At 45.6% G+C, this 25,570-nt stretch overlaps 1 protein-coding gene across 4 annotated transcripts in view; it reads left to right on the forward strand.

The window, feature by feature from the left end:
• The first annotated feature begins 5,482 nt into the window (after positions 1-5,482).
• The window catches only part of Ca12 (carbonic anhydrase 12), a 52,217-nt gene continuing 32,129 nt past the window's right edge, over positions 5,483-25,570 (forward strand). For all 4 annotated transcript variants that reach the window (XM_027411289.2, XM_027411290.2, XM_035444656.1 and 1 more), the window contains exons 1-2: positions 5,483-5,567; positions 9,000-9,020. In XM_027411289.2, the coding sequence (XP_027267090.1) occupies positions 5,483-5,567; positions 9,000-9,020 (106 nt within the window). The remainder of the gene's footprint in view (positions 5,568-8,999; positions 9,021-25,570) is intronic.

Genomic DNA, 25,570 nt, shown 5'->3' on the forward strand with positions numbered 1-25,570 from the left:
CTACACTCCCCTTTAAAAGGGCCCTGACCACTTCCTATCTTTTTCTCTTTTTTGCTTTCTCTCTCTCTCTGCTTCTCTGCCTATCTTTCTCTCCTTTTCTCTCTTTCTGCCTCTGCCTCTCTTCTCTCCTGCTGTTCCTGTACCCAGAGGCTGGTTTCCCCCTCTCCCTTTCTTTTCCCATTAACTTTTCCCCCAATAAAAAACCCTTCCTCCTAAGCTCTGTCCATGTTATCTGTCTCTCAAGCTCTGCTTTTTAAAATTACATCTTACACATATGTCCTCAAACCTGTATGGGATTAGACATTCTTATTCTAGCTAAGAGATCAGAAAACCGAGGCATACCTAGGGCAGGAGGCTTGTGAAGGTTCCAGTGCTGGTTCCTGGCAAAGCCAGGAGTTTGGCACTATTTCCTCCAGGTCATACTGCTCTCTTATTGATCCTGCTTGAAACTGAGCAGGGTAGCTATGGTTCACACAGAGGTTATGAAACCATGCCATTGTTGCATGGTGTGAATGAAGCTATAAAACTCACTGAATTTTTGCATCCAAATCAATGAGTCTACACAAGTTTTGACACAGAAGTTGCTTCAGCTCCTGCCCAGTTAAAGAAGGTAAGCTTAGCCTTTTCCTTCTTCTTCCCTCCCTTTTCCCCCTGCCCCTCCCTCTTCTGAATTCTTCCTCCTCCTTTGCCCCCACCCCTTCTTTCCTGGTCAGAGCACAGGTCATTAATAGAACAAGGAGCTGTGTAGAAGGGCTCATGTTCTCCTTTGCTGGGGAACTGTGGAATCAGAGCTCTGAGGTCTCAAGTTCCTTCTATCACATTTTATCACATGCTGTGTTGAGGAGGGGACACTCCATCTCCATCTCTGCCCTTTGGGGCTTAAGGAGGAAGACACAGCCATGTCCCCTGCTGAGAATGGATTGTTGGAATTGACACACCTTGCCTCTGATCAACAAACAGAACTACAACATCTAGAAAATTAGAGAATCCACATCTCAGAGGAATCCAAATATAAAACAGCCCCATCCAAAGCATTGGTAGGGTAGCCATGGAAAAAGCCTGTCTTGAAGATAGAATTATCTGGGTTGAGAATATAGTCTTTGCCCATTCAAAAAGCTTTGTGAATCTGTGTCAAGAAAAGATTGAGCTTCTCCAAGCCTCAGATTCCTAAACCTAATGCTACTCTACAGGTGACTTTAAGAATAAAGTGCCACACACTGCCACATTAACAGTAGACAATCAGTAAGTGTTAGTTTTCTTCCATATAGTCCTTTCAAAGGATGAATTGTCCCAATGGGACAATGATGAATTGTCCCAATTAAGTGACACTATTTATGGAGTTTATCCCTACCTTAAGAAATGAAATTCTTGGGACTGGAAAGAAAGCTCAGTGATTAAAATCATGTACTGCTCTGAAAGAGGACCGGGCTCCATTCCCAGCACCCACATGGGGCAGCTCCAGCTCCAGGACCATCCAACACCTCCATCTGACTTCCTTACACACCTGCTCTCATGTGTACATATCCTCCTGCCCTGACTCCTATAAATATTTTTAATAGAAGAAAATAGAGTTCTCAGTATCTAGCCATTCCACATGAAAGGTTAATAGCTTATGGAATAGGCAAATGTCCAACAGCAGCTGCCTTGGGAAGGAGGAGCCTGGTAATAGTTGTTATTTCAAAGGGTTTATGAAGTCATGGAATCTGATTTCACACCGATGATGTCTCCTTTCAGCACCCTAGGACAGAATGAGGCCTCCTGGGTTATACAGCTACCTTCCATTGCGCCATTCCAGTTATAAGTCTGTATTATTTGTATGATCATTTGCTTTTGTGCCCTCCAAGAACAAGACCTTGCTTAGCACTGTTCCTGCCACATCCTGCCACATAGCAAATGAATGAATGAATGAATGAATGAATGAATGGACAAAAATGTTTTCACTGGCTTGACCCTCCTTCTAGCCATATATGGGTTCTGTTAGGCAACCAGGGGCAGGGCTTACTCCTCTTACCGACAAGAACATTGCATGAAGTGGGTGGCACAGCTGTTTCAGTCCAGACCTCTAGACAGCTAGTTGGTGCTCTTTCCCCGACTCTCCTCTGCCATCACTCTCCAGGCTGGCCCTTGCGTCTGTTCACATGTAACATTAAACAGCGTTGTCCCCTGGGTCCATTTGATGGCTAGTTGCCACATTTTATGCACAGAAGAGCCCCATCCTAAATCAATGAGTGATGGGCTGTTCATTGGCAGGCAGCAACCCCATCTGATGATGTCAAAGCTGGTCCTCATTTGTAAAGCTACACAAACAGAAAAGATACCCAGAGTTGGGGGATGTAAACTGGTTAGGGACACATTGTTCAGCTTGACTTGCTTTTAAAGTTTGGCCATTCTATCCATTTCAATGTGCTTTCCCCACTTCTGATCCTTTAAAAACATTTTCTCCCTCAAATTCACTCTAAGTCTTTATGGCAATTCTCTCTGCCCTTTCTTTTTCTTTCTTTTGAAACAAGGTCTCAATATATAGCCTTGGCTGGCCTGTAGCTCATTATGTAGACAGGGCTAGTCTTGAACTCACAGAGATCCGCCTACTTTTGTTTTACAAGTGCTGGGATTAAAGGCACATGCCACCACTCCTGGCCCTTTCTTTTTAAAAACACATTTTATTATTATTATTATTATTATTATTATTATTATTATTATTATCATTATTATTATTATTATTATTATTATTACTACTACTGTGGGGCTAAGAGACAAGCATACATGCCCCATCCAAAGCTTTGGTAGGGTAGCCATGGAAAAAGCCTGTCTTGGAGATAGAATTATCTGGGTCAAGAATACAATCTTTGCCCATTCAAAAAGCTTTGTGAATCTGTGTCAAGAAAGGATTGAGCTTCTCCAAGCCTCAGATTCCTAAACCTAATGCTACTCTACAGGTGACTTTAAGAATAAAGTGCCGGGCTGGAGAGATGGCTCAGAGATAAGAGCACCGACTGCTCTTCCAGAGGTCCTGAGTTCAATTCCTAGCAACCACATGGTGGCTCACAACCATCTGTAATGAGATCTGGTGCCCTCTTCTGGTGTGCAGATATACATGGAAGCAGAATGTTGTATACATAATAAATAAAATCTTAAAAAAAGAATAAAGTGCCACACTAACACTAGACAATAAGTGTTAGTTTTCCTCCATGCAGTCCTTTCTTTAGCTCCATACAAAGATGAATTGTCCCAACTAAGTGATACTATTTATGGAGTTTATCCCTACCTTAAGAAATGAAATTCTTGGGACTGGAGAGAAAGCTCAGTGGTTAAAATCAAAGAGGTTTCAAAGAGGACTGGCATAAATGTGGTGGTCAGAGAATGGCTTAAAGGAGTCAGTTCTCTTCTACTGTGGGAATCTAAGGATCAACTCAGGTCATTAGGTTTGCCCAGCACCTTCCCCCTCAGAGCCATCTCCTCATTATCCCCTCCCATATTATCCTGCTCCTTTCTCCTTAACACAGGGTGTCACTGTGAAGCTCAGAGATCTTCCTGTCACAGCTTCCCATGAGCTGAGACTTCAGGGATCACCCGCCACACTGAGCTTTAGCTTAGATTCTTGATTTTCTTTCATTAACCACTCTTTTCTAATTAGCCAGCTTTCTGATAGAGACACGATAAACACACACAAATTTTCTCTCTATAAAACATAGTTTATGATCTGGTCTTATTGTTTTATTACATCCACTTTTCTCTCCTTTCACCTCTCCATCTTTGGGGATCCTTTTAAAGTGGACGTTTCAGGAGAAGTTGAACTGAACATCTTCAGACATAGTGAAAACCACCTGGTGTGGGAGTGGCACAGACAGGTGTTTGGGCATGGTCCAGTTTGCCTAGAACTAGTCAGGGTTTCACTGGGCCCAGAATCCACATCTCTGGGGTCTCCCTGGCTCTTATGTTCCCTAGTCCATTTCACCTTCTAAAGACACTGCCTAGGCCACTCCAGAGCTCACTCAAGGCCATTTATCACGGAGAAAAGGTCACCCTTAAGCTTACTATGGTCTGGAAATGCTTCTGACAAAATTGTCATTGTAACAACTTCCTTGAAGAGATTTCAAGCCCTTTATTACCCACACAATAGCTGGGCTGTTAGGGACAGAACAGTAACACCCCTTGATATGCAGGTAGAGCCTACTTCCTGGTGGTTCTCAGCTGCTCAGCCCCTCCAAGTTCTAGGTGAACAAGTGGCTTCATTGGTCACCAAGGCCAGCTTGAGTCTGTGTAGGCTGAGAATCAACAGACAGAGACTGGAGAGGGCTGCCATGGTTGCCTTGGCCCAGAGAAGAGGGCATGATGAGCCAGGTTACTGAGCCATGTGGGTAGGCAGTAGGGGATCAGGGTTACTAGGGAAGGTAACCAGGACCCTCACCTGGAGTGGTACAGAGGCTCATGGAAGACCCAGGAAGTAGATGCAGGAAGTAGAAACAATGTCAGGGGTGGGAATAACAAATAGAAGATATAGGAGATAAGGGTGGGGGACAACGGGGCAGCAGCTCAATAAGACTTAGCTGGACATGGGATAAATACGAAGGAGATCAGAATGGCATGCTTTCATCCAGCATAAGTGTACATAATTGCAAAGCAGGCAGAGGTATGAGAAAAGTGGGTGGAAGTAGCAACAGGTGGTAAACCTGCACTGCAAACAGCTTGGCCACTGATCCACACTGAGACACACAACGACTAGCCCAGTTTCTGATGCTTTTAAAGATTCAGTAACGATGCAAGTCCTTTTCTTTTACTACTACCTCAGAGAAGGCACCTTCTCTCGCAGCTTCCTACTGAGGATGCACAGGTACTGGGAGCGAGCCTCTTCCTAGGGGAAATTCTAATCGCAGAGTAAAGCTGTTCATTCATGTGTTTCATATGTTTCCCGTTATACCATTTTCCTATTCTCAGTCTCTTTGTGGTTTCATTGAAAGGAGCTTAATCTGGACGTTCTGTGCAATTCACAGCTACTTAGCTAACCCATGTCCAGACCATGCAGAAGCATTCAGTCCCTGATGGAGGCCTTGGCTCAAAAAGCGTCCTGTGAGGGGGGGATTTCAAGTAAGGTCAGTGACAGACCACGGCCACATCCAGTGAAGTGATGCCTGGTCCCCAGACATTTCACAGCTCGCTGGAAGACCTGGCTCCCCAGGTGGCCCAGAGGACCAGCCGAAGGGCCATTTAAGGCCACTTAAGTCAGGACTGCAACTCACCTAGGACCTGGGGCTCCAGCCCTCGGGTAGGCTGGGCGTTTTGCCCCCGCCCCCTTGCACGATGACATCATGTTTGGGGGTTGAGTCGCCGCTTAAAAAGCAGCCTGTGCGCAGCCAGGAGCCTACACTGCAGAGGAGCACGTTGTGGTCCCAGGCTGCGCGCACGCTGCACTGGTGCGCCCCAGTCAGCTCCAAGCGCCTCACAGCCCCAGAGCGAGTGGCAACCTTGAGTCGCCAGGACAAAGATGCCCCACCGCAGCTTGCACGTGACCGTAGTCCTCCTGCTGGTGATCCTAAAGGAGCAGCCTTCCAGCTCGGCCCCACTCAACGGTAAAGTTTCTGCTTTTTTTTTTTTTTTTTTTTTTTTTTTTTTTTTTTTTTTTTTTTTTTTAAGAGTCCTGCACAATCAGCCATGCCCGGGCAGAAGGATTTCTTGCCAGGCTCTTGCAATATAAAATCACTTCTGAGGAAGCAGGGAAGAGCTGTGTACAAAGCACATTTTCAAGGAAGGATGCCTGCGTTTCGTTTAGGATGCACAATCTACTGAGGTTGGAGACACGTTGCCTTTTTAATGGTGTTTTGTGCACAGTTGGCCTTACTGGTTTGCCTTTTTGCTGAGCACAGTAGCTTTGGAGATGGGGCTTGTTAACTTGCTAGCCAGAATCCCGGAACCACCTGCAGAGCGCTGAGAAATGTTTGGCTTCCTGAGTGGTGCGAGAGAGATCCGCAAGAAGGGGAGTCAGGATGGTCTTCAGAACCCATATAAGCAGTTAAGCTCCATGTCAAAGGGATAAGGTAGCCCATCCTTAAATCATTGTCTTTCCCCTAGAGGACTCTACATGTGTGTGCACGTGCGCCCCTATTTCTAGTTGTGAAAAGGGCTGAATTCTAAAGGGCAAGGGTGTCGGGGGTACTGAGTAGGGTGTCGGGTTGAGGTGGGAAGAGGAACCTGAGCTGTGGGCTCATGTCCAAAGCCTGGTTAATTAACTCCTTTAGAACAAGAAAGGGAAAGCAAGCTTTAGCCTGCCTCTGTCTCAGCTGCTCTTCTTAGGGCAGTGACTAGGTCTTGCTTGGGACAATCTCCACATTGTGGAGATGCTTGTGGGTATACAGTTCTTGGGTTGCAACATTTATAGAAAGGACCAAGAGTGACCATAATGGTTGAAAAATCGACCCCCTCCCCGCTGCTAGGCAGCAGGGAGAGAGCTGCTCAGTGGTGTCAGAACTCCTTTCTCCTCCTCAGAGGATGTCACTGTGCCTGTGGGAAAGGCCAGACCTGTGGGTAGCAAGCTACCGTTTCGCTGAATCTTCATCGGCTGGCTGGTAGGGTCTGCCTACTGTCACCTTCCCCATGCAGTGAGGAAGAAGCAGGGGGTGGGAGAAGTTCCCAAAAAATGGGAATCAGTTTTGAAAACTGCTAACTTTGGCTTAACTGCTAACTCTCAAGAAATCTATGGAGACCGAAGTTCTCCAGAAGTCTTTTAGTACTGAGTACCTCACACAAAGGACAGGGGCTTTCTACTGATCTTTTCTTTCCAAGTTTGGGGCTTCCTTTCTGACAGCTACTCCCCATTGTCCTCCTTGTTGGCCCCTTCTCTCCTCATTCTCCAAACTGCCTTGGGGGAGCTTGCAGTTAAATTCCTGCTTTTACCTCACAATGAGCAGTCTTAGCTACCTCTAGGTTCTAAGCTTTTATATTGCTATTTATTGGACCGGTTTCTTGGCTGTCTCGGGGGATAAAGTCAAACAAAACTCACAGAGGTGGGCAGAAGGCCAGTTAATCCAAGTTGGAATTGGAGGGTTAGCTGAGTAAGGGGTCAAAGTGTGCTCTGCTGAGACTTGGGGGATTGAAATTCATCACAGTTGGCACTAATAGATGCCCAAGAAAAGTCTTTGGTTCAGGGGTGGGAGGAGCATAAGGTGCAGCTGAAGGTCTTCTGGAGACAGCATGGAGCTCTTTGTTACTGTGATTGAGGGTCACTTCAGGGAACTCAGTTGAGCCTGCTCTATCTGAACTGAAGGTGGAGGACTGGACAGGCTTGTGCTGCCAGCATACAGTGTCATTAGCACTTGGAAGCTGGAAGCCCCCAAGGCAGAAAGCTGGCAGGGCAGGACCCTGAACCCCTCCCTGGCCTTTGCTAAATACCCTTTCCTCGGGGCATCTCCCTGCCCAATGCCAGCTGGGTTTGCAGGCTCCAACAAGAACTGCTGAGATGCCCAAACCCAACCTTTTTTTTTTTTTTTTTTTGGAAAGGTAATGGTTCTATTCTAGGAGGAGCTTGGCCCCCTTAGGAAGCTCCTGAAATTCATGGGAATATGAGTGACGAATGTGCCAAGACTGTTAGTAGGCACATGGTCTAAGACAAGTCACTCTATATCACCTGTGAAAACTAAATTCTTCTCTTCCAAGGTGGGATGCCAATAAATAGTGCTTGACTCTATAAAACCTGAATGGGGACAATATAAACAAGTTTTCTAAGGTGGAGAAAATACTCAAAGAATTATTTAGAAGAATCCAAATTGGTTGTCCTAGCAAGTAAATGGCACCTGACTTTCAGGGGGCTGATACTGGTTAAAAAATCCTTGTAGAACCATCTAAAATTAACTTTGAAAATTAAAAACAAAATTAACATGGAGACAAAGACATTAAATAAGGCAGTAACAGCAATAATGGGTGTGGGGAGAAGATCAAGGTTCTCTTTCAGCTTTTAGTAACCACCATAGGCTTGAGTAGAAAATTCCTGCTCATGGTGAGTGGCCAGATCCTTGACACTATGTTTTATTGAGAGACAAAGGGGAGGCCAGTTCTTAGTCTTCCAGCTGTTCCTCCCAACCACAGACACTTAGAGATGGCAGGAGAGAGGTGCTTAGGCCTTATACGATCCCTAGTTGGATGTGTCGATCTTACCACAGAAATATGGCTTTACAAGTTACCTAATCAAACTTCGAATTTGATGGTTAAGTCTTTGGGGTTCCAGTCTTCTTCCAGAAGGAAGTTGAAAGTGAGCAGGCTGGGTGACAGGAGGAGAGTCCTGAAACAACTGTTCAAAAATATCATTTGGTGGAGGAATGAAGGACCTGTGTGAGGAGTGAAAGGTGTAGAGTGGGAGGTGGTGGGTGACTTGGGTTATATTCCGGTCCGAATTTCTCCTCCACATTCCTGCCACTACTGGGATTGCAACTCAGAGGAGGATGGTAGTTCCCTTGGGGGAAAACCACCTTCCATTCGCAGGGAGTTTTCTGCTCTCTGATGTGATGAGTTCTCCAAAATATGTTGCCAAGTGGAAAAAAGCAAGATGCTAAATAATGTTTCTAGTAGGGGAGGAAATAGAACATATGGATGTCTAGCCCAATGTGAGGAGCCCACTATCACCCCATACACAAGGTATCTACTGGAAGAGGGAAGGGAGGGTAGGAGAGAGAGCTTCCACTGAAAGAATATTTTGATGGCTTTAGGGTTTCAAGTGACATGGGATTCTCTGCCCAGTTAATAATGTTTGGCTTTTCTAAGATGTCTGGGGGTGGCATCTATTCCAGATGCCCCTTACTGAGTCCACAAACACTCCACAAACTCCCCATTCTAGGCTCTGTGTGGAGCACAGCTCTAAGGAGTCATGGTTCTGGCTCCAAGTCAGAAGTTTGTATTTGGGGGCATTGACTTCCTTGTCAGTCCCATCCACTTAAAAACTTAATGTGCAGTATCTTCCTGGCTCTGTCAGTGTTACTGTATTGTACTTATTTGTTTCTTTCTGACTTTTACAGGATCCAAGTGGACCTATGTTGGTAAGTAGAGATTTTAAATATATTTTCGGGGAGATGACTGAATTTAATAAGAAACCTAGAAACTTGGTCGAGGTTATTTGGGGCACGGTTGGGAAAATCTGAGTGTCATAGAGAATGGCTCCTCCTGAGAGTTACATTGTGCATTCTCCCCAGACAGAAAGACTGATATAGGCACTTGAACTGTGAGACTCAGTAGTGAGACTTTGAAATTCCAGTAAGGATTTCTCCCACAGGGACCCTGGCAGGAGAGAAGCCTTCCTCCTCTCAGGACATCTTTCCTACAATAAACAAAGAAGAAAGGGCTCCTTTCTGGAAGTTTGGCTCAGGCCCTAGAACTTAAGCTGTCAGTGGATCTGAAATTAACTTCTTGTGGCCATGTTGTAAGCAAGCCATGGATGCAGAGATGATGGTCAGTCCTTAGTGAAGAGGGAGGCTTGACTTACGTTAAATATGGTCCAGGGCTTCTATGGGGATGGGTCAAGAAATGCTAGCCAGCCTGGCCACCCTGCAAGACAGTTGGTGGGGTTACATTGTTGCCGTGAACTGGCAATGTCACCACTGGCTGGGGTGGGACCGGGAAGGCAGGCACTTGGTTGGCCCTTTGGCAGGTGCAGGAAGTTAGTGATCTTTTGATAGGGACAGAGTCATGGACCCTTCAAAAGATACAGTATAGACGTGACCTCACTGGCCCAGGTGGGTGAAGAAAGCAGAGGCGTTCTGCTAACATTAATGCCAGGAAATGCAATGGCTATGGGTAGTGACAGTCAGGGAGATTGATTGTGAAAGTAGAAACATACTGTCTGACCTTCATGTGCAAGGATTAGCCTGGAATGTTCTGGTAGCCCAGGAAGCATAGGAAAGCCAATGAACCTATAGAAAAGCACATTCTCCCAGGCCAAGCCTCCAGGTACTCTGCACCCCACCTCTACCCCCCCCAACCCCAGCACTGCATAGCTCCACTATTACTAACATCCTTTATGTACTTATTATGTGCTAGGAACGTTACTAGGTGGGTGGGTAATTAGAAGGGTATGCTGAGCTCTGTAGCTGGGAATCACTAAAGTTCATAATTCAAAGCAGAACATAATAGGTAGTAACAGCAGATTGCAAATGAATGGTCCAGTGCTCTGATTGTCAGAGGAGAGATCCAGAGCTGGGAAGTTACTAGACTTCCTGAAGGAACCAGGCTTCTATCTAGGCCTTAAGAGAATGGGGGGATTGGGGAAGGTGGGAGAAGTACTGTTGGCCCAGGTGCCAAGGGCATCACATGGACAGAGGGGAGGCTGAGCAAGCTGGAATTTGAAGTGCATGGAGACGGGTTTATAGAAAAGTCATGTGTTTGGAGGTCAGAAAGATTGGGTCAAGCAGAGGCAGCCAGGAAATTCCAGCTTGTTCTGCTTGCAGTGGGGCAGGGCAGAGAGCAGATCTGGGTTTTAGGAAGAAGGCACTTGGACAGATGCGAGGGAGACAGGAAAGTGTTGGGCCTCTGTGGAAACTTTGTTCTGTTCCTTGTCTTCATACCTACCTTACAAAAAGGCAGGGTGAGAGTCCACCAAAGGAAGAATAGACAGAGTAGCCCCTCAGACAGGTAGTAAACATGTATGTGCATGTGTGCGTCACATTGGAGGATAGGTACTTGAATTCTGTGATTCTCAGGATGCTGTTTGGGCCCTCTGGGCTTTACTTGCCCCATGTGCAACCCTGGGGGTGGAGTTATCTAGACCAGTGTTCCTCAGCATCAACTACATCAAAATCTTCTTCAGTTCTTTCTGAAAATGCAAGTTTCTGGGTCTCAGCCTGTATGTAAGGAGGGACCTGAGAAAGCTGCATTTTAAAGAACATTCCCTCAAGAGATAGATTTATTTATTTATTTATTTATTTATTTATGGCATGCTGAGGATCTAACTCAAAACCTCTAGAATCTAGATGAACACTGCCCACTGAGCCATACTCTAGGCCTGAGACATCCTCATGCATGCCACTAAAGGACTCTATGCAGAAACTTCCCAAGATCCTTCTAGCCTGAGAGTCATGCTAACTTGTCCCACTGATTCTGCTGCCATCTCTTACACAAGAGGAAACTTCTAGAAGTATGTGGAAAAAGAATTCTACTCCAGTCTCTGGCACTGAACCTCATGGTTGACCTCATGGTAGAGATCCAGACGTAGGACCATCTTCCAGCCAAGATGGGCCAAGTGTTGCCCATCTGTTCCTAGGCTGGCTTTAGAATTCCAAGGCTGGATCATGAGAGAAGAAAGGTGATAGAGCCTGCTCCCCTACCTGTCCCAACTTTAAGACGGTGCCCGTCCACCCTATAGAGCTGGGCACTTGACCTGTTCAACTGCTGAGTGACTGACTTGCAAGTTAGGCTGTCATGTGAGCAGAGGACAAACTCCAGCCCAGTAAAGCAAATCTGTGGCTGAAAGTCAGAAGAGGGGTTGTCCTGGTGGTGGTGAGAAGGAGGTGACTGGGAAGTGACATCAGGGGTAGCTGGGTGTATTCAGTTCCTTGACATGGGTACTGTGTTCAGTTTATGAAATTTCACCAAGCTGTTGGCTTATGATACATGCACTTGCTTCCATGTACATCAGGTTTGATGCAAGAAGTGAAGATTTCCAGCTATCTGGTAGAGTCATTTTCCCTAGGTAGGCAGGTTTTGATAGTCTTATTATCAAGAAAACAACAAAAATCCCATTGTGGGGTAGAAAGATGACTCAGCTGGCAAAGGTGTCTACAGCCAAGCCTGACAATTTGAGTTTGCTCAGGTGGGATTCACATGGTGGAATGAGAGAACTAACTCTTCTTGCTAGTTGTCTTCCAGTTTCTATATATGCATCATGATGTATGTGCATGCATGCACATGGGCTTGAGCACACACACACACACACACACACACACACACACACACACACACACACACACACACCACAAATCCAGTGTATTTGAAACAATGGAGCAACCAAAAAGGAATGTCAGTGTTGAAAATAATGAACCAAGAGCAGAGAACGGTCATGGTGTTGACATCTGATGGTATCAGACATTGGTTTGGTTGTCTACAGATTTGATCTAGCTTGGAAAGAGATTCAGGCAAATCATAATTTTGGGGAACATGGACACCAAGGCCTCCCCTGGAGAGTTCCACTTCCCTTCAAGTTATCACCCACAGAGCGTCTGTAAGGCTAGCCCCTCCATCTTGACATATGGGATTTGAGATCAATGGGGGCTTGACTGTGTTGGGGGCAATGGTGGGCTACAGTAGAATATTGGTCTTTCTGCTCAGCTCAGTGATAGCTTGGACAGTCTTTGGCTTGGGGAAGATTTGGTGTGTCCCAGGCACTGCCATGCATTGCCAACACTGCTGTCCTTTCACAATGGATTCTCCATTCTAAAAGGTTTCTTTTGGAGGGCAGGGGAGATGGCTCATTTAGTAAAGTGCTTACCATGCAAGCATTAAGACCTGAGAACCACATAAGAGCTGGGAGCGGTGACACTTTTGTAATCCAAGTTCTGTCGAGACAAAGACAGATCCCTGGGGCTTACTGGCCAGCTAGCCTAGCCCAACTGCTTAACCCCAGGTCCCATGGAGAGACTATGTTTAAAAAACAAGCTTAACAGAGTCTAAAGAATGACCATTGAGATCGCTTATCTTGCATACACATGAACATGAACACACAGAGAATTCCCTTTGGAAATCAGACTGGGATCCTCCATAACAGTAGACATCATGTTCACATCCTTCACGTCCTTCAGGCCCTGCCTCCACCTGCCCTCTGCCTGCCTCTGCTGGAATACAAAGCTGCTGCCAACACATGTGCCCTGGGGCCCTGCACGCTCTCTTTAAGCCCTTCTTAGACTTTAAGACCCAGAGCTGGAACACAGGAAAGGAGAGTCTGGAAAACAAACTTTTCTTTCTACCCTACAGCAGGGATGTAGATCCATGTGGCTCCACCCCCAAACCAGTAATAAGAGCAGGCCTGTTGAAGCTAAAGGAAGGGCTGAAAATGGCAGATGGGGGCACATGCAATTACAAGGCAGATTTAATTAAGGGGGTGCATGTCTTTCTCCAGTGTCCCACAGCTGCCATCCTGAGCATGAATAAAGGCCCAAAGTACTCTTCGGAGAGCTGGAAAAGGCCAGACATGTTTTTCCTATTAGAGAACTGAACCTTGTCCTTGTGCTGGGGGATTTCCCTGAGACCAGCAATCTGACCCAGTCTCATTTATTCAATCTGGGCTCCAGTCCCAGTTACTGCTAATTAAAGTGGTGACATGCAGGGTCCGTTGGGATGTGGTGTGGTCTGCCCACTTGCAAAGGGCCTCATATTTCCTGGCTTGCAGAATTGGGGCTTGAGTGTGTCCTGGAGACTCTTGGTCTGCTGCTTCCCAAATTCACCTGTCTTAATGACTACAGCTGGCCTTAGAGAGGACACAGATGGCAGTATTCATCCCTATAGTTGGGTGCCATGATTGGGTGGGCAGTTTGGCAGAAAACTGGGATGTGGAAGTATCCATACTTCTGGAATCTAGAGATTCTCCATGTCTTTGTTTCTCCCCCACACAATGGATTCTAGAGATTCCAGAAGCCAGCAGATCTTGAACTTATCCACTAGGCCACTTTCTGTTTGGCTGGTGCTAGGAAAGTAACTTGAGTGTTCTGTGCCTCAGTTCCTTAGTTATACAACTGGGAGTGATAGCAGTTAGCTCAGTGTCTGAAAGCATGGTCCTTGGGCAAAGACCATCAGCATCAATGCGACCATTAGATATGGTGGTTCTTGGCCCTGCCCCAGGCCTACTCCACTAATCATGAACTTTGCTGGGTATGTTCAACTATCATTTTAGCAAACCCTCTGTATGAGTCTGGTGTGTACTCAAATTTAAGAACTATCCTGGGCTTCTTAGGGCTGTGGTGAGGATCAAATAAGATAATCCATGGAAAGAGGCTGGCTCAAAGCTAAAAGCCATGTCCTTGTCTATTCTAATACTGGATAACACTGGAACACCCAATGCATACATGTGGTTTCTCTCTGAACTATGTTTATTTGTTTGTTTGTTTTATATCCAGTAGATATCCTTTTATATTCTGATTAGACAAAGGATTTTTTTTTTAAGAAGGGAAGAATGAGACAAAAAAAAAAACAAAAAAAACAAAAAACACAAAAGAGCCTCCCAGCCCAGAATGTGCATTCTGGCTTTGTCCTTCAGACCAGTATGAAGGTGGATCTAATATCCTGGTGCTTTCTTGGCACCTGGACACCACATATCTGGTTGCACATCCAAGGTCACTTCAGCCAAGCACCAATTTCCCAGGAAGCAGGCCCATCCTGGGTGCCTGAGCCTAAGAATGAAAATGAACACAACCTAGGGCTGATGGGGCTCTGAGCTGCATATGCCTAGATCCATGCAGGGTCTTCATGGCTAGAGAGGAGGAGATGCATGGTTTCCTATGTACTTGACTGAAAGAGAGCTTTAACTTGGCAAAAGGGCTGAATTAAAAAGCTGGTGTGTGTGTGTGTGTGTGTGTGTGTGTGTGTGTGTGTGTGTGTCTTAGTTCCAGGCAGGCAGTAATAGGTCTAGCTCCTATGAATGTGTCACTGTGGCAAAATGCCAAAAAAAAAAAAAAAATACAAAAAAGAGTATTTTTTTTTTTGAGACAGGGTTTCTCTGTAGCCTTGGAGCCTGTTGTAGAACTCACTCTGTAGACCAGGCTGACCTCGAACTCACACAGATATCTACCTGCCTCTGCCTCTCAAGTGCTGGGATTAAAGGTGTGCGCCACCAACCCCCTGCTAACACTCTCTTTTTTTTTTTTTTTAAAGAAAGGATTTCACTGTGTAGCTCTGATTGGCATTGAACTTGCTGTGTAGACCAGACTGGCCTTGGACTCACAGGGATTCCCTTGTTTCTGCCTCCCAAGTACTGAGATTAAGGGCATATATTACCACACCTGGCAAGGCAAATAGCTTAACAGAGAAAAATTGTTTCTTCCTCATGGTTTCACGGCTTTCACCAGCTGTCTTTATTGCTCTGGGCCTGAGTGAGGGAGGACACCACAGTATCATGGTAGAGAGGGTGAGCTGGGGTTGGTCTGCTCACCTCACTGCGCCAGGGAGCAGAGAGTCAGGAGCATCACATATATCCTTCACAGACCCTCTTCTTCCTCCAGTAAACTGACGGATTACTCTATTGATGAAGTTATAGTCCTGGTGAGCTGATCAACTTTCCATAGCACCACCAGTTGGGAGACCAGACCTTGAATACACAAGTCTTTGGGGGAACATGTCAAAGCCAAACCACAATAGCAAGGAAGAAAGAGGTGCACAGAATGCTTCAGAGAAACCCACAGTCTTCTAGGAAGACAGGCCCTCTTTCCGGATCATTTTCTAAGCTTGTTCTGCCAGGCAGCCCTACAGTGAAGGAGCCCTGGAGTCCCAGCCAGACTTTTCCAGGACAGCACCATGGGATGAGGAAATAGTAAGTGCACCAGCCATGGTCAAAGACCCTGTTTTGTTGGTTCCTGTGTATCTGCCTTCTCCACATTTTAGCATTTCTGAAGCCAAGATAGGTCTTTTGAGATCAGAGTTTCACTATGTCTCCCAGGTTATCTGGATCTTAGGTTTCTTCTGCCTCAGCCTGCTGATTTCTGGGATTAGAGGCATACACAACCCATTGAGCTTTTGGGCATGGATCTTGTCACCAGTGGCACTAGAACCATGAAAATACAGTAGCTGTTTCACAAATCTTCACTGAGAAACAGAATTCTAGATTCTAGGAATAGAGAGAAAGGGTCAAAGAATGGAAAAGGCAATGGCTTGTATACACTCTACTCACAGTGTCCAGAAAGGACAGGGACTCATTTGATTTTGAATATAGCTTTACTGAGCTTCCATCTGTTCACAGCTCATACACTCAGGTAGTGCTGGGTAAGTAAAGAACTTTTAGCAATGTAATTTTCGTGCCCTTTTGGTTTATAGAAGTATCCCTTTACAGAGCAAGTTTTCTGAGTCCCTGCCTGTCATTTGATTTATGCCAACCAGGAAGGAACAAATCTTGGCTGCCACCTCCTTGTGTCTATAAAGGTTGACTCAGAACTGGTATAACTCAAAGTCAGATGGTTCTATTTAGTTCACCTTACCTTTTACAATGCTTTTGCAATCCTTTATGTGTGGCTCAACTAACTGCAGGACTTCTGGGTGGAACATGGAAGACCCATGCAGTTCTCATAGGGACACGTGCAGATTCCATACCAGACAGGCCTGTGGTCCCGCTTTCCATGACACATGGTCGAGCAGAAGTGCCTCGGCCATGAAGAGAGTGGGCTTTGCTTATTGTATCCAAGGGTGATTATAGGCAATCAAGCCTGGTACTCTTTTAGAGTATCCCCTCTTTGGATATGAGAAATGGAGAATAAAAAGAGGTGACCCTCAGGGTGGTGTGACAAAGCTGTTTTGTAGCATGTCTGAAGCAGTCATGCAAGCCACTGTTTCTCTTCTTGGCTTTGGTTACCAGGAAGGCCAGAGACAAACTGTAGTTTCAGCTTGACTAAATGCCTATTTTTATTTATTTATTTTTGAGGCAAGGACCAATGTATCCCAGGCTGGCCTCAAACTCACTCTATAACTGAAAATAACCTTGAATTTCTGATCTTTCTGCTTCCACCTCCCAAGCACTGGAATTGCAGGTGGGTGCCACCATGCCTGGTTTTATGCAGTGCTGGGAATTGAACTTAGGATTTTGTGCATGCTGGGCAAGCACCTGAGCAACTGAGCTATGTCCCTAGCCAATTATGCTTGATTTTTAAAAATTAATACATCAATGTGCTGGCCACAATTTATTAGTCAAAGACTACAGTTTTCAATACACCTGAGAGAATCAGTTTACTTCATACCACAAATATTTACTGAGTGAATTGTATGCCAGACATTGGGGGGATGGTGGATAGACAAGCATTAGGGCTGAGCTCCATTATGGGGCTGGAAATCTGGGGAGTCAGCAAGTTACAGGTTCTTAAAACACAGAGCAGAAAGCCCTGACCCAAGAAAGGATTAGAGCAGTGGTTCTCAACCTTCCCGACAGGTTCCTCATGTTGTGGTGACCCCTCAACCATAGAATTACTTTGTTGCTACTGCATCATTGTAATTTTGCTACTGTTATAATTATAATGTAAATATCTGATATTCAGGATATCTGATATGTGACCACTGTGAAAGGGTAGCTTGACCCCCTAAAGGGTCACAATCCACAGGTTGAGAAAACTGGATTAGCGGAAGTTCACTGAGGTAGCATGAGCCAAGTCCTGAAGGTTATGTAAGAGCCAGGGAAAGGGCATTGGGGACAAAGGGACAACCTGTACAATGGTCAGCTAGGAGGCTGGCATATTATGGAAATGACACAGAACTCCAGTGAAGAGAGAAAGAACTTGGAGAGAGGCTAAAGTCTGAGAGCCCTCAGCCAGCTAGGAAGGCAGCAGGAAGCTGCTACTAGAATGTTCTGGGTGGAAGAACCGTGTGAGGGGAAGCTTTGAGAAGGGCCATCTTGGCTGTGGGATGAAGAATGGGTTGGGTGGAAAGCGCTGGGAAGGGAGACCAGAGGAATGTGAGGAAAGGGGAGTGGGTTCTGGATAAGGGGAATGGCAACATGGACCTGCTGGAAGAATTTAGCCAGCCAGGTATGTGGATAGCTGACAGTGCAGCCTGCCTGAGGATGACTGCCGTCTTCAGCTGGGCTTCACTGAGTATTCCTGTAGGCCCTGACGGTCATTATTGCCTGGTAGGACAGGGAAGAGGGAGTGCAGATACAGCCATCCAAACTGTGCCCTTATTTACCAACAAGCCCAAGAAAACAGTTGGCAAGTGGCTTAAGCAGAGCAAAAGGGCCTTGCACGGCCAGACCCAAGTCTCCTGACTCTCACCTGCACCACTTCCCCAGGCATTTAGCAATGCTTACACTATGCCAGGGATTGTACTCTTACATGACACATCATGCCACAGGGGAAATGCAGGGACTGAAAAAAAAAAAAGTAGACAGTGTAGACTTGTCAGAGACAAATCACGCTAAATTAGTTCGCTTTTCTTCCCCTCAATGGGATAAAAAGCTTGGTGGTTAAGGAAAACACAATAGACTTAATACCTGTTGATATAAACAAACATTTGATGATACAGCTCACTGTGGCATGCTCATGGGAAATGAGGATCAAGCTGGTGTGACTGCTGGGAGTGAAAATCAACAGCATCTAAGTCACCACTCTTAATCTCAACATCTGAGGAGGAAATGCGGCTTTCTCTAGGAGCAATCCTGAATCAGTGCCTTTTGGTGATCTACAAAGCGAGTTCCAGGACATTCGGGACCATTACACAGAGAAACCCTGTCTCCAAAAAACAAAACAAAACAACACAACACCTTTTCTGAGGCCTTATGTCCTTAGGAAGTACAGTGGCTGGTCTGAGTGAAGGAGCAGACCTGTGATGGGATGGGACTGGCCTGTGGATTCAATAGGGATGGAGGAGCAGGTCCTGCAGGATGTGAGATGAGCTGGGTGCAGAGATGCTGGGAAGGGAGATTCAGCATGCCCACCCATGTTCACACATGACCTCCACCCTTAGCTATGCCCCTCTCCTGACACCTTCATCTCCTACAGTCTACTTACAGGGAGCCTCCCAGTTTGTTTCTGAGTTACATTTCTGGGACTTTACTTATCATTGCTTGGCTCCATCCTAAAGCCATTCCTCTGCTGGCAATTCCCTGAGAGTCTCCACTTATGATAGACCTGTTGGTGTAATGGGTCCATTAGCAAGGAGGAGGCAGGGAGGGTTCCCATCTCTAAATGGATATCTAGTAGAAGACTTGAGAACCTCAGGGTTTGAGCACAGTCCTTACACCTAATTGCCCCAGGGAGGTCTTTGCTTCATTAATTTAGTGACTGACCATCTATGAAGATCTTTTCCCTCAGTGGCTGCTTTTGATCTGGGTCTTGCTGTGTACAGGGCAGTGTTTTAGGGTCTTTGAGTGGTAATGGGTCAGTAATGGGTCATGTGTGTCCAGGAGGAGAGTTACTCAGAGGGCGTGTGACCATGTGCTGAAGGAGATTACCCCCCACCATGGGGGCTACTCAGGATCCAGGATCTGTGACTGGCTCACAGCTATGGACGCAGTTCTATGATTCAGAAAAGACACTGAGAACGTGACATTTGATCTAGGATGATAGGGTTTCAAAGGAGACACTAATATGGAATGAAATACAAAGCCACTGTGCACTAGACATAAAACAAGAAATGCAGGGAGCTCTAGATGTGTTTTGGGTGAAGTAAAAAGGAGAACCTACTGTGAAAGTCTGGAAGTCTGCCCCTGAACCTGGGAGTGGGGAAGAACTGAGATCCTGCTGCAAGACCCGAGCGCCTGTGATATAGTTCACCTTGTTTAGACTGTTCTGAAGTGACCCGATTCCTCATGGCTGTCCTGTGAGACAGCTGTTACTCTCCGAATTCTGTCAGTGAAGCTCAGAATCAAAGAAAGGTACCCGAGGTCTCACAGCTAGTACAGCTTTGAGTGGCAGTGTCGGTAGATGGTTTCAAAGCCTCTGATTTCCCCACTACTTCACACCTTTGGGAAGGAAGTAGCCTATGAATGAACATTATCAAGTATGAGAACTGTCAAAACACCATTCTTTTTTCCATTAGGGGAAAACAAGGGTGTAGTCACACATACACACACACACACACACACACACACACACACACACACACACACACACACCCCATAGTGCTATAGGTCAGCTATCAGAAAGGACTATCTCATTATAAAACTACTAAGCATTGGGTCAGCATTCAGAGGCCATTCCAACTTCACCTTCCCTTAAACTCCACTCTGGGGAACAGCAGAAAGTTGTCTTTTTGTTTGTTTGATATAGGGTCTGTCTAAGGTAGTAGTCCAGATAGCCTTTAACATGTTAGGTAGTCAAGGATGACCTTGAACTCCTGACCCTCCTGTCTTGACACCCCAAGTCTTGAGATAACAGGTGTGTGCCACTGTCCCTGGTTTTCTGTGGTGCTGGGGACTGAACACAGAGCTTTCTGTGAGCTAAACAAACACTGTACCCCAGCTCACACTGATGTCTTATACACAGTCTCCACTTTTTCTCTTTTATGGCCTCCCCTGGCACTGCTTAAGGGGATGTTTTATGATGTAACATTCTCCTCCATTGCTATTCTATCATTCAGTTCTCACCTATCCCACAAGCTTTATCTCCTGGCCACCTCTGATCACTGCCCAGACTGTATTGAGAGGTTGCTATGGTGAAGAACAAGGGCTTCCACAGTTCCCAGCTCAGCCTGTCTACTCACTGGCTATGTGCGTAGCCATATGTCTTAGTTAGGGTTTCTATTGCTGTGATGAAACACCATAACCAAAAAGCAAGCTGAGGAGGAAAGGATTTATTCAGCTTATACTTCCATATTCATCACTGAAGGAAGTCAGGACAAGAACTCAAGCAGAGTGGGAACTTGGAGGCAGGAGTTGATGCAGAGAGCATGGAAGAGTGCTGCTTACTGACTTGCTCAGTCTTCTTGTAGAACCCAAGACCACCAGCCCAGGGATGGCTCTACCCATAATGGGCTGGGCCCTCACCCATCAACCATTAGTTAAGAAAATACCTTTCAGCTGGATCTTATGGAGGCATTTTCTTAATTGAGGTTCCCTTCTCTCAGATGACTTTAGCTTATGTCAAGTTGACATAAAACTATCCAGTGCATCATGTTGTCCCATCTTTCTGAGCTCAGTTACCTTATCTACTAAATGAGAGCAAGGTACCTATGTTATAGGGTAACTATATATAAATAGAAATAACTCAGAAAACTGCGGTCCAACCCTCCACTGTTCTTTTGAATTAAGTTGCACAAGAGTGTGGTCTTGGTCTTTTGCCTGCATATTCCCTGGGGGTGCTTTTATGCCACAACAGCAGAACTGGATTGTGACAGAGACGGCATAACCTGCAAAGCTGGAAATCCTTCTGATCTAGCTTTTTGTAGGAAAAGTTAGTCAATGCCTTATCAGGAAGTTGCCCAGGGCATAGTTAATGCTCAGTGAATCATGACTTTGTAGAAAGAACTTTAAACCCACTAAGTCTTGGAGTTTAAGAAAATTTATTTGTGGTTCTAGAGCAGTTGTTTTCAACCTTCCTAATGCTGCAACCTCCCCAACCATAAAATTACTTTCGTGGCTACTTTGTGACTATAATTTTGCTACCATTGTGAATTGTAATATAAATTGCAACCCCTATGAAAGGATCATTTGACCTCCGAGTTGAGAACTGCTGATCTAGAATGACTCAATGCAGTAGTAGTCTAAAAAGGAATTGAGGATGTAACTCAATAAATTTCTTGCCTAACATGAGGAAAGCCCAGGGGTCCACCCCAGTACTGCATACATGGCATGGTAGTACATGTCTAATCCCAGTACATGGGAGGCAAAAGAAGGGGAATCAGGAATTCAAGGTCATCTTGGGTTGCATATCAAGTTTGAGGCTATCCTAGACTACAGGAGATTCTTGTCTCAAAAGACAGAAAGTAAACGGGGGACATAGTTCTGAGGTCAAATGTTTGTCTAGCATGTGCAAGGTCCTTAGTTTAATCCTCACTACCAGGCAAAAGAGAAAAAAAATTATACTAGAAATTTGGCGCTGGCAAGGTGGCTCAGTGGGGAAAGGCACTGCCAGTCTGCCAGTCTGAATTCAATTCCCAGGCCCATATGGTGGAAATAGAAAACTAACTCCTGCCAATTTTCTTCTGATATTCTTACTCAAACCTTGGCATGCACACACATGATCTCAATCTCAAACAAAAAGTGTGGAGGGGAATCCAGGCTAGACACTCATTGTCCATGTTTCCTGAAGGTAACCACCATGTCCTGAGTTTTTGGATGACAGGGGACAGTGCCATCCTGTTATAAGCATCAGCCTTGCCTTCATGGGCTGTAGCCCCCTGTGACTATGTCCTCTCATCCCTGAGGCCAGGCCCCCACTCCACTTTTCTTCCCATAATGACTGACAGTGAGAGCATCCACTGCCTTCAGGAAGATGTTCTCTGTGGATGTTATCTGGTCCCTCTTTCTCTGTGTCCTCGTGGGACAAAAACAATCCTCTGACCTTCTGCATGACTGAGCTTTGCAGTGGGATATTCCTGCATGGAGTGGTCCTGTGCCTTGCAGGATGTTTCCCAGCATGCTTGGCCTCTGTCCAATAGATGCAAACAGCATGTCCTTACTTGTTGTAGCTAACAATGTATCTACACATTGCCAGATGTTCCCCAAGGGGCAAATTGCTTCAACTGAAAAATCACTAGGCTTAGTCTAAAATAACACTGCAGGTGAAGCAACAAGAACTGGGTCCAGCCCAGAGTAAGTTCATGTTTAGAAAAGTAGGGTTCTGTGCAAGGGCACAGAGCCACTGTGTGCATATCTGAGTGTCCTGCTGCTTCATTCAATAGAGTTCTGGGGGGCTCAGCTCCACTCTACACGGCCTGAGGACCTGGGTAGCTACTGATGCCTGTGTTACTAATAGGCTTCTGCCCCTTTCCCTTCACATCCTTCCCCCTTCCCTTCCTCTTCATTTAGGCAGGACCTAAGGGCTTATGTATGCTGGGCAAGCACTCTTAGCTTCAGCTAAGAAAAGGGTCTCTCTGTCTTTGTTTCTCTTTCTCTCTATGTGTGTATGTGAGTGTGTGGACATACTACATTCTACTTTTTTTTTTTTTTTTTGAGACAGAGTTTCTTACTGAACCTGGAGCTCACAGATATAGCTAGACTGGCTGGCCAAAGAGTTCCACCTCAGCACTGGAGCTAAGGATGTCCATCACTGAGCCTGACATTTACATTGACCTTAGGGATCTGAATTCAGGTCCTCATGCTTGCGTGACAAGCACTGACTGCCATCTCTCTGGCCCAGAAGAGTTTTCCAAATGCTCCCTCCCTCAGTACCAGGAAGGCAGACGTAGGAAGTGAACATGTCGTAGGAAATCGACACCCTGTGCCAGCTTGTCAGCTTCTTCATTTTCCACATCCAGCTCCACCTCAGAGGGAGTTTTTGGATACTTTCTTGCTCACTGATGGCTTTATCCTTCCCCCAGTTGTCACCAATTTGTTCTGTGGACTGATCATTTGATGGTTACAGGAGGATGGGGTGGGATCAGGGCCATAGCCAAGGTGGGTTGATGGTTAAGGGGAAGCAGACATGGAAACAGATATTACAGCGAGATGGCTCAGTGACTAAAAGTGTTTGCCACCAATCCTGGCAACCTGAGTTTGATTCCTGGGAATCATGTGGTATAAGAAGGGAGTGTATAAGAATAAAAGCCAAGGAAAAAGCCACCAGACACCTCACCTTGAGCGACAGGCAGCCTTGGGCTGGAGAGATGGCTTAGCTATTAAAGGCTAGGTGCACAATTACAACATCAGAGCCAGAGATTTAAGGTAACGCTGAGACAAAGCCATGTCCTGGAAACAGTGAGAAGTTTTAGAAACAGCTGGGGCTGCAGGGCTGCTTAGAGTCATGCACACCTGTAATCTCAGCACTTGGGAGGCAGAGGCAGGAAGATGAGGAGTTTGAAGCCAGGCTGAGCCACACAGTAAGATCTCGTCTTGTAACATGAAAAGAGAAGAAAGGGAGAGAAAGGGAAAGGAGCCTGGGCAAGGCAGCACAGTAAGGGTGAAGTCTGCAGAGAAAATTAGGGCGAACGAATGAACATTTGAGCAGGGTGTTGGTGGCACACAACTTTAATCCCAGGACTCCAAAGGCAGAGGCAGGCTGATCTCTGTGAGTTCGAGACCAGCCTAGTCTGTAAGAACTAGTTCCAGGACAGCCTCCAAAGCCACAGAGAAACCCTGTCTCGACAAAAACAAACAAAAACAAACAAACAAACAAACACAAAAAGAATGAACATTTGAATCCACTGGTCTGTGGACATAGAACTGAGCAGAGTGAGCAGCTAAGGTCTGAACAGGAGGGGAAGATGCAGAAGTGAGCAGGCAGACAGCATTTGTAAGATATTCAGAGCAGAGAGAAGCCAGACCAGGAAGGGATGGTTCACACCCAGTGGACAGACAAGGAAAATCCACAACTAGTCACGAGTCCAGAGTGACATTCAATTTAGATATTCCAATTTTCCTTGACCCCCTGTGCAAATGCCAGTCAAGCCTTGACCCCATCCCCCAGCCTCTCATATATAACCGATGAACCTTGAGAAAGTGGATTTGGAGGAGGCGTGAGGGAAATCAGAGTCCTCCTGTCAGCTGTCGAGCAGCTGCACGGAGCTGAAGAGAAGCACCTGTGACATTTGCAACTCTCTCTCTGCCAGGGAAGCAGCCTGCCACGGAAACAGCCTGCCAGGGAGGCCGCCTCTACCCACAGTGTTTACTCTCCCACGGGTCTCCTTTCTGTGCCAGGAACATTGTTACATCCTCTTGTAAGCACCTGGTATTTAAAGTCTTCTCTTTCTACCCAGGAGCTTGTTATGAATAATAGACTTCTTGACCCCCCAGCCTTTTCCTACTGCTTTTCAGGTTCATTCACAGCTTGTTTTCTGAAACTTGAGAGGGAAAAACCCACCAATGTTTTACTTTAGCCAACAACTACTTTACACAAAAGGGCAAAAGCAATTTAACTAGAATCAAATACTTAAATTATAATAAGATCAACCCTATGAATGGATAAGTAAATTGTAGTATAGTCACAGAATGTCATAGTACTCAGCTGTTAAAAAGGAATGAAGAATGAATTTATTGAAAATGTGATGCTAAATGAAAGAAGCCATTCTGAAATCACATACCATGTGACTGAATTTATATAAAATATACAGAATAGGCAACTCCATAGAGAAAGTGGAATAGTGATTGCCACGGGCTAGAAGGAGTGAGAATGGGTAGTAACCATTGACTGGGTTTGGGGAGTCCTTTGGGTGATGAAATGTTCTAGAACTAAACAGAGTTGATGGTTTCATACATACTGTGAATATGTGAATATCTTTGTCTATTATGCCACACAAAAAAGAATAGTTACAAAATGGGGCTGAGGGGCTGGTGAAATGGGTCAGCAGAAAAAGGTGCTTGCCACCAAGCTTGATCACCCAAGTTCAATTCCTGGGACCAATATGGTGGTAGGCAAGAACTAAATCTTGCAAGTTATATTTAGACACCCCAAACACACATAAGTAAATGTATTTTTTTAAAAAAAGTTTTTAAAAGGCAACTAGGGCTGTAGATTAGTTAGAAGAATGCTTGCCTAGCATGCAGGGAATCCTGAGTTCAGTCCCAGCACCACATAAAACCTAATGTTGTTGTATATGTCTATAATCCAATACTCAGGAGAGGCAGGGTCATCAGAAGTTCAAAGTTAATGAATTCTATGATATGACTGTGAGCACTGTGAACTCTGAATCCACAAGTTCAAGTCATTCTAAACTACATGGGAGTTTAAGGCTAGCCTGGGATATATAAAACCTTGTCTCAAAAAAAATTTTTTTTGGTTGTTGTTATAAAACAGAACAGCAAACTTGTCTTGACAGGAGA

This window comes from Cricetulus griseus, chromosome 4 (genome assembly GCF_003668045.3).
Source record: "Cricetulus griseus strain 17A/GY chromosome 4, alternate assembly CriGri-PICRH-1.0, whole genome shotgun sequence".
NCBI lineage: Eukaryota > Metazoa > Chordata > Mammalia > Rodentia > Cricetidae > Cricetulus > Cricetulus griseus.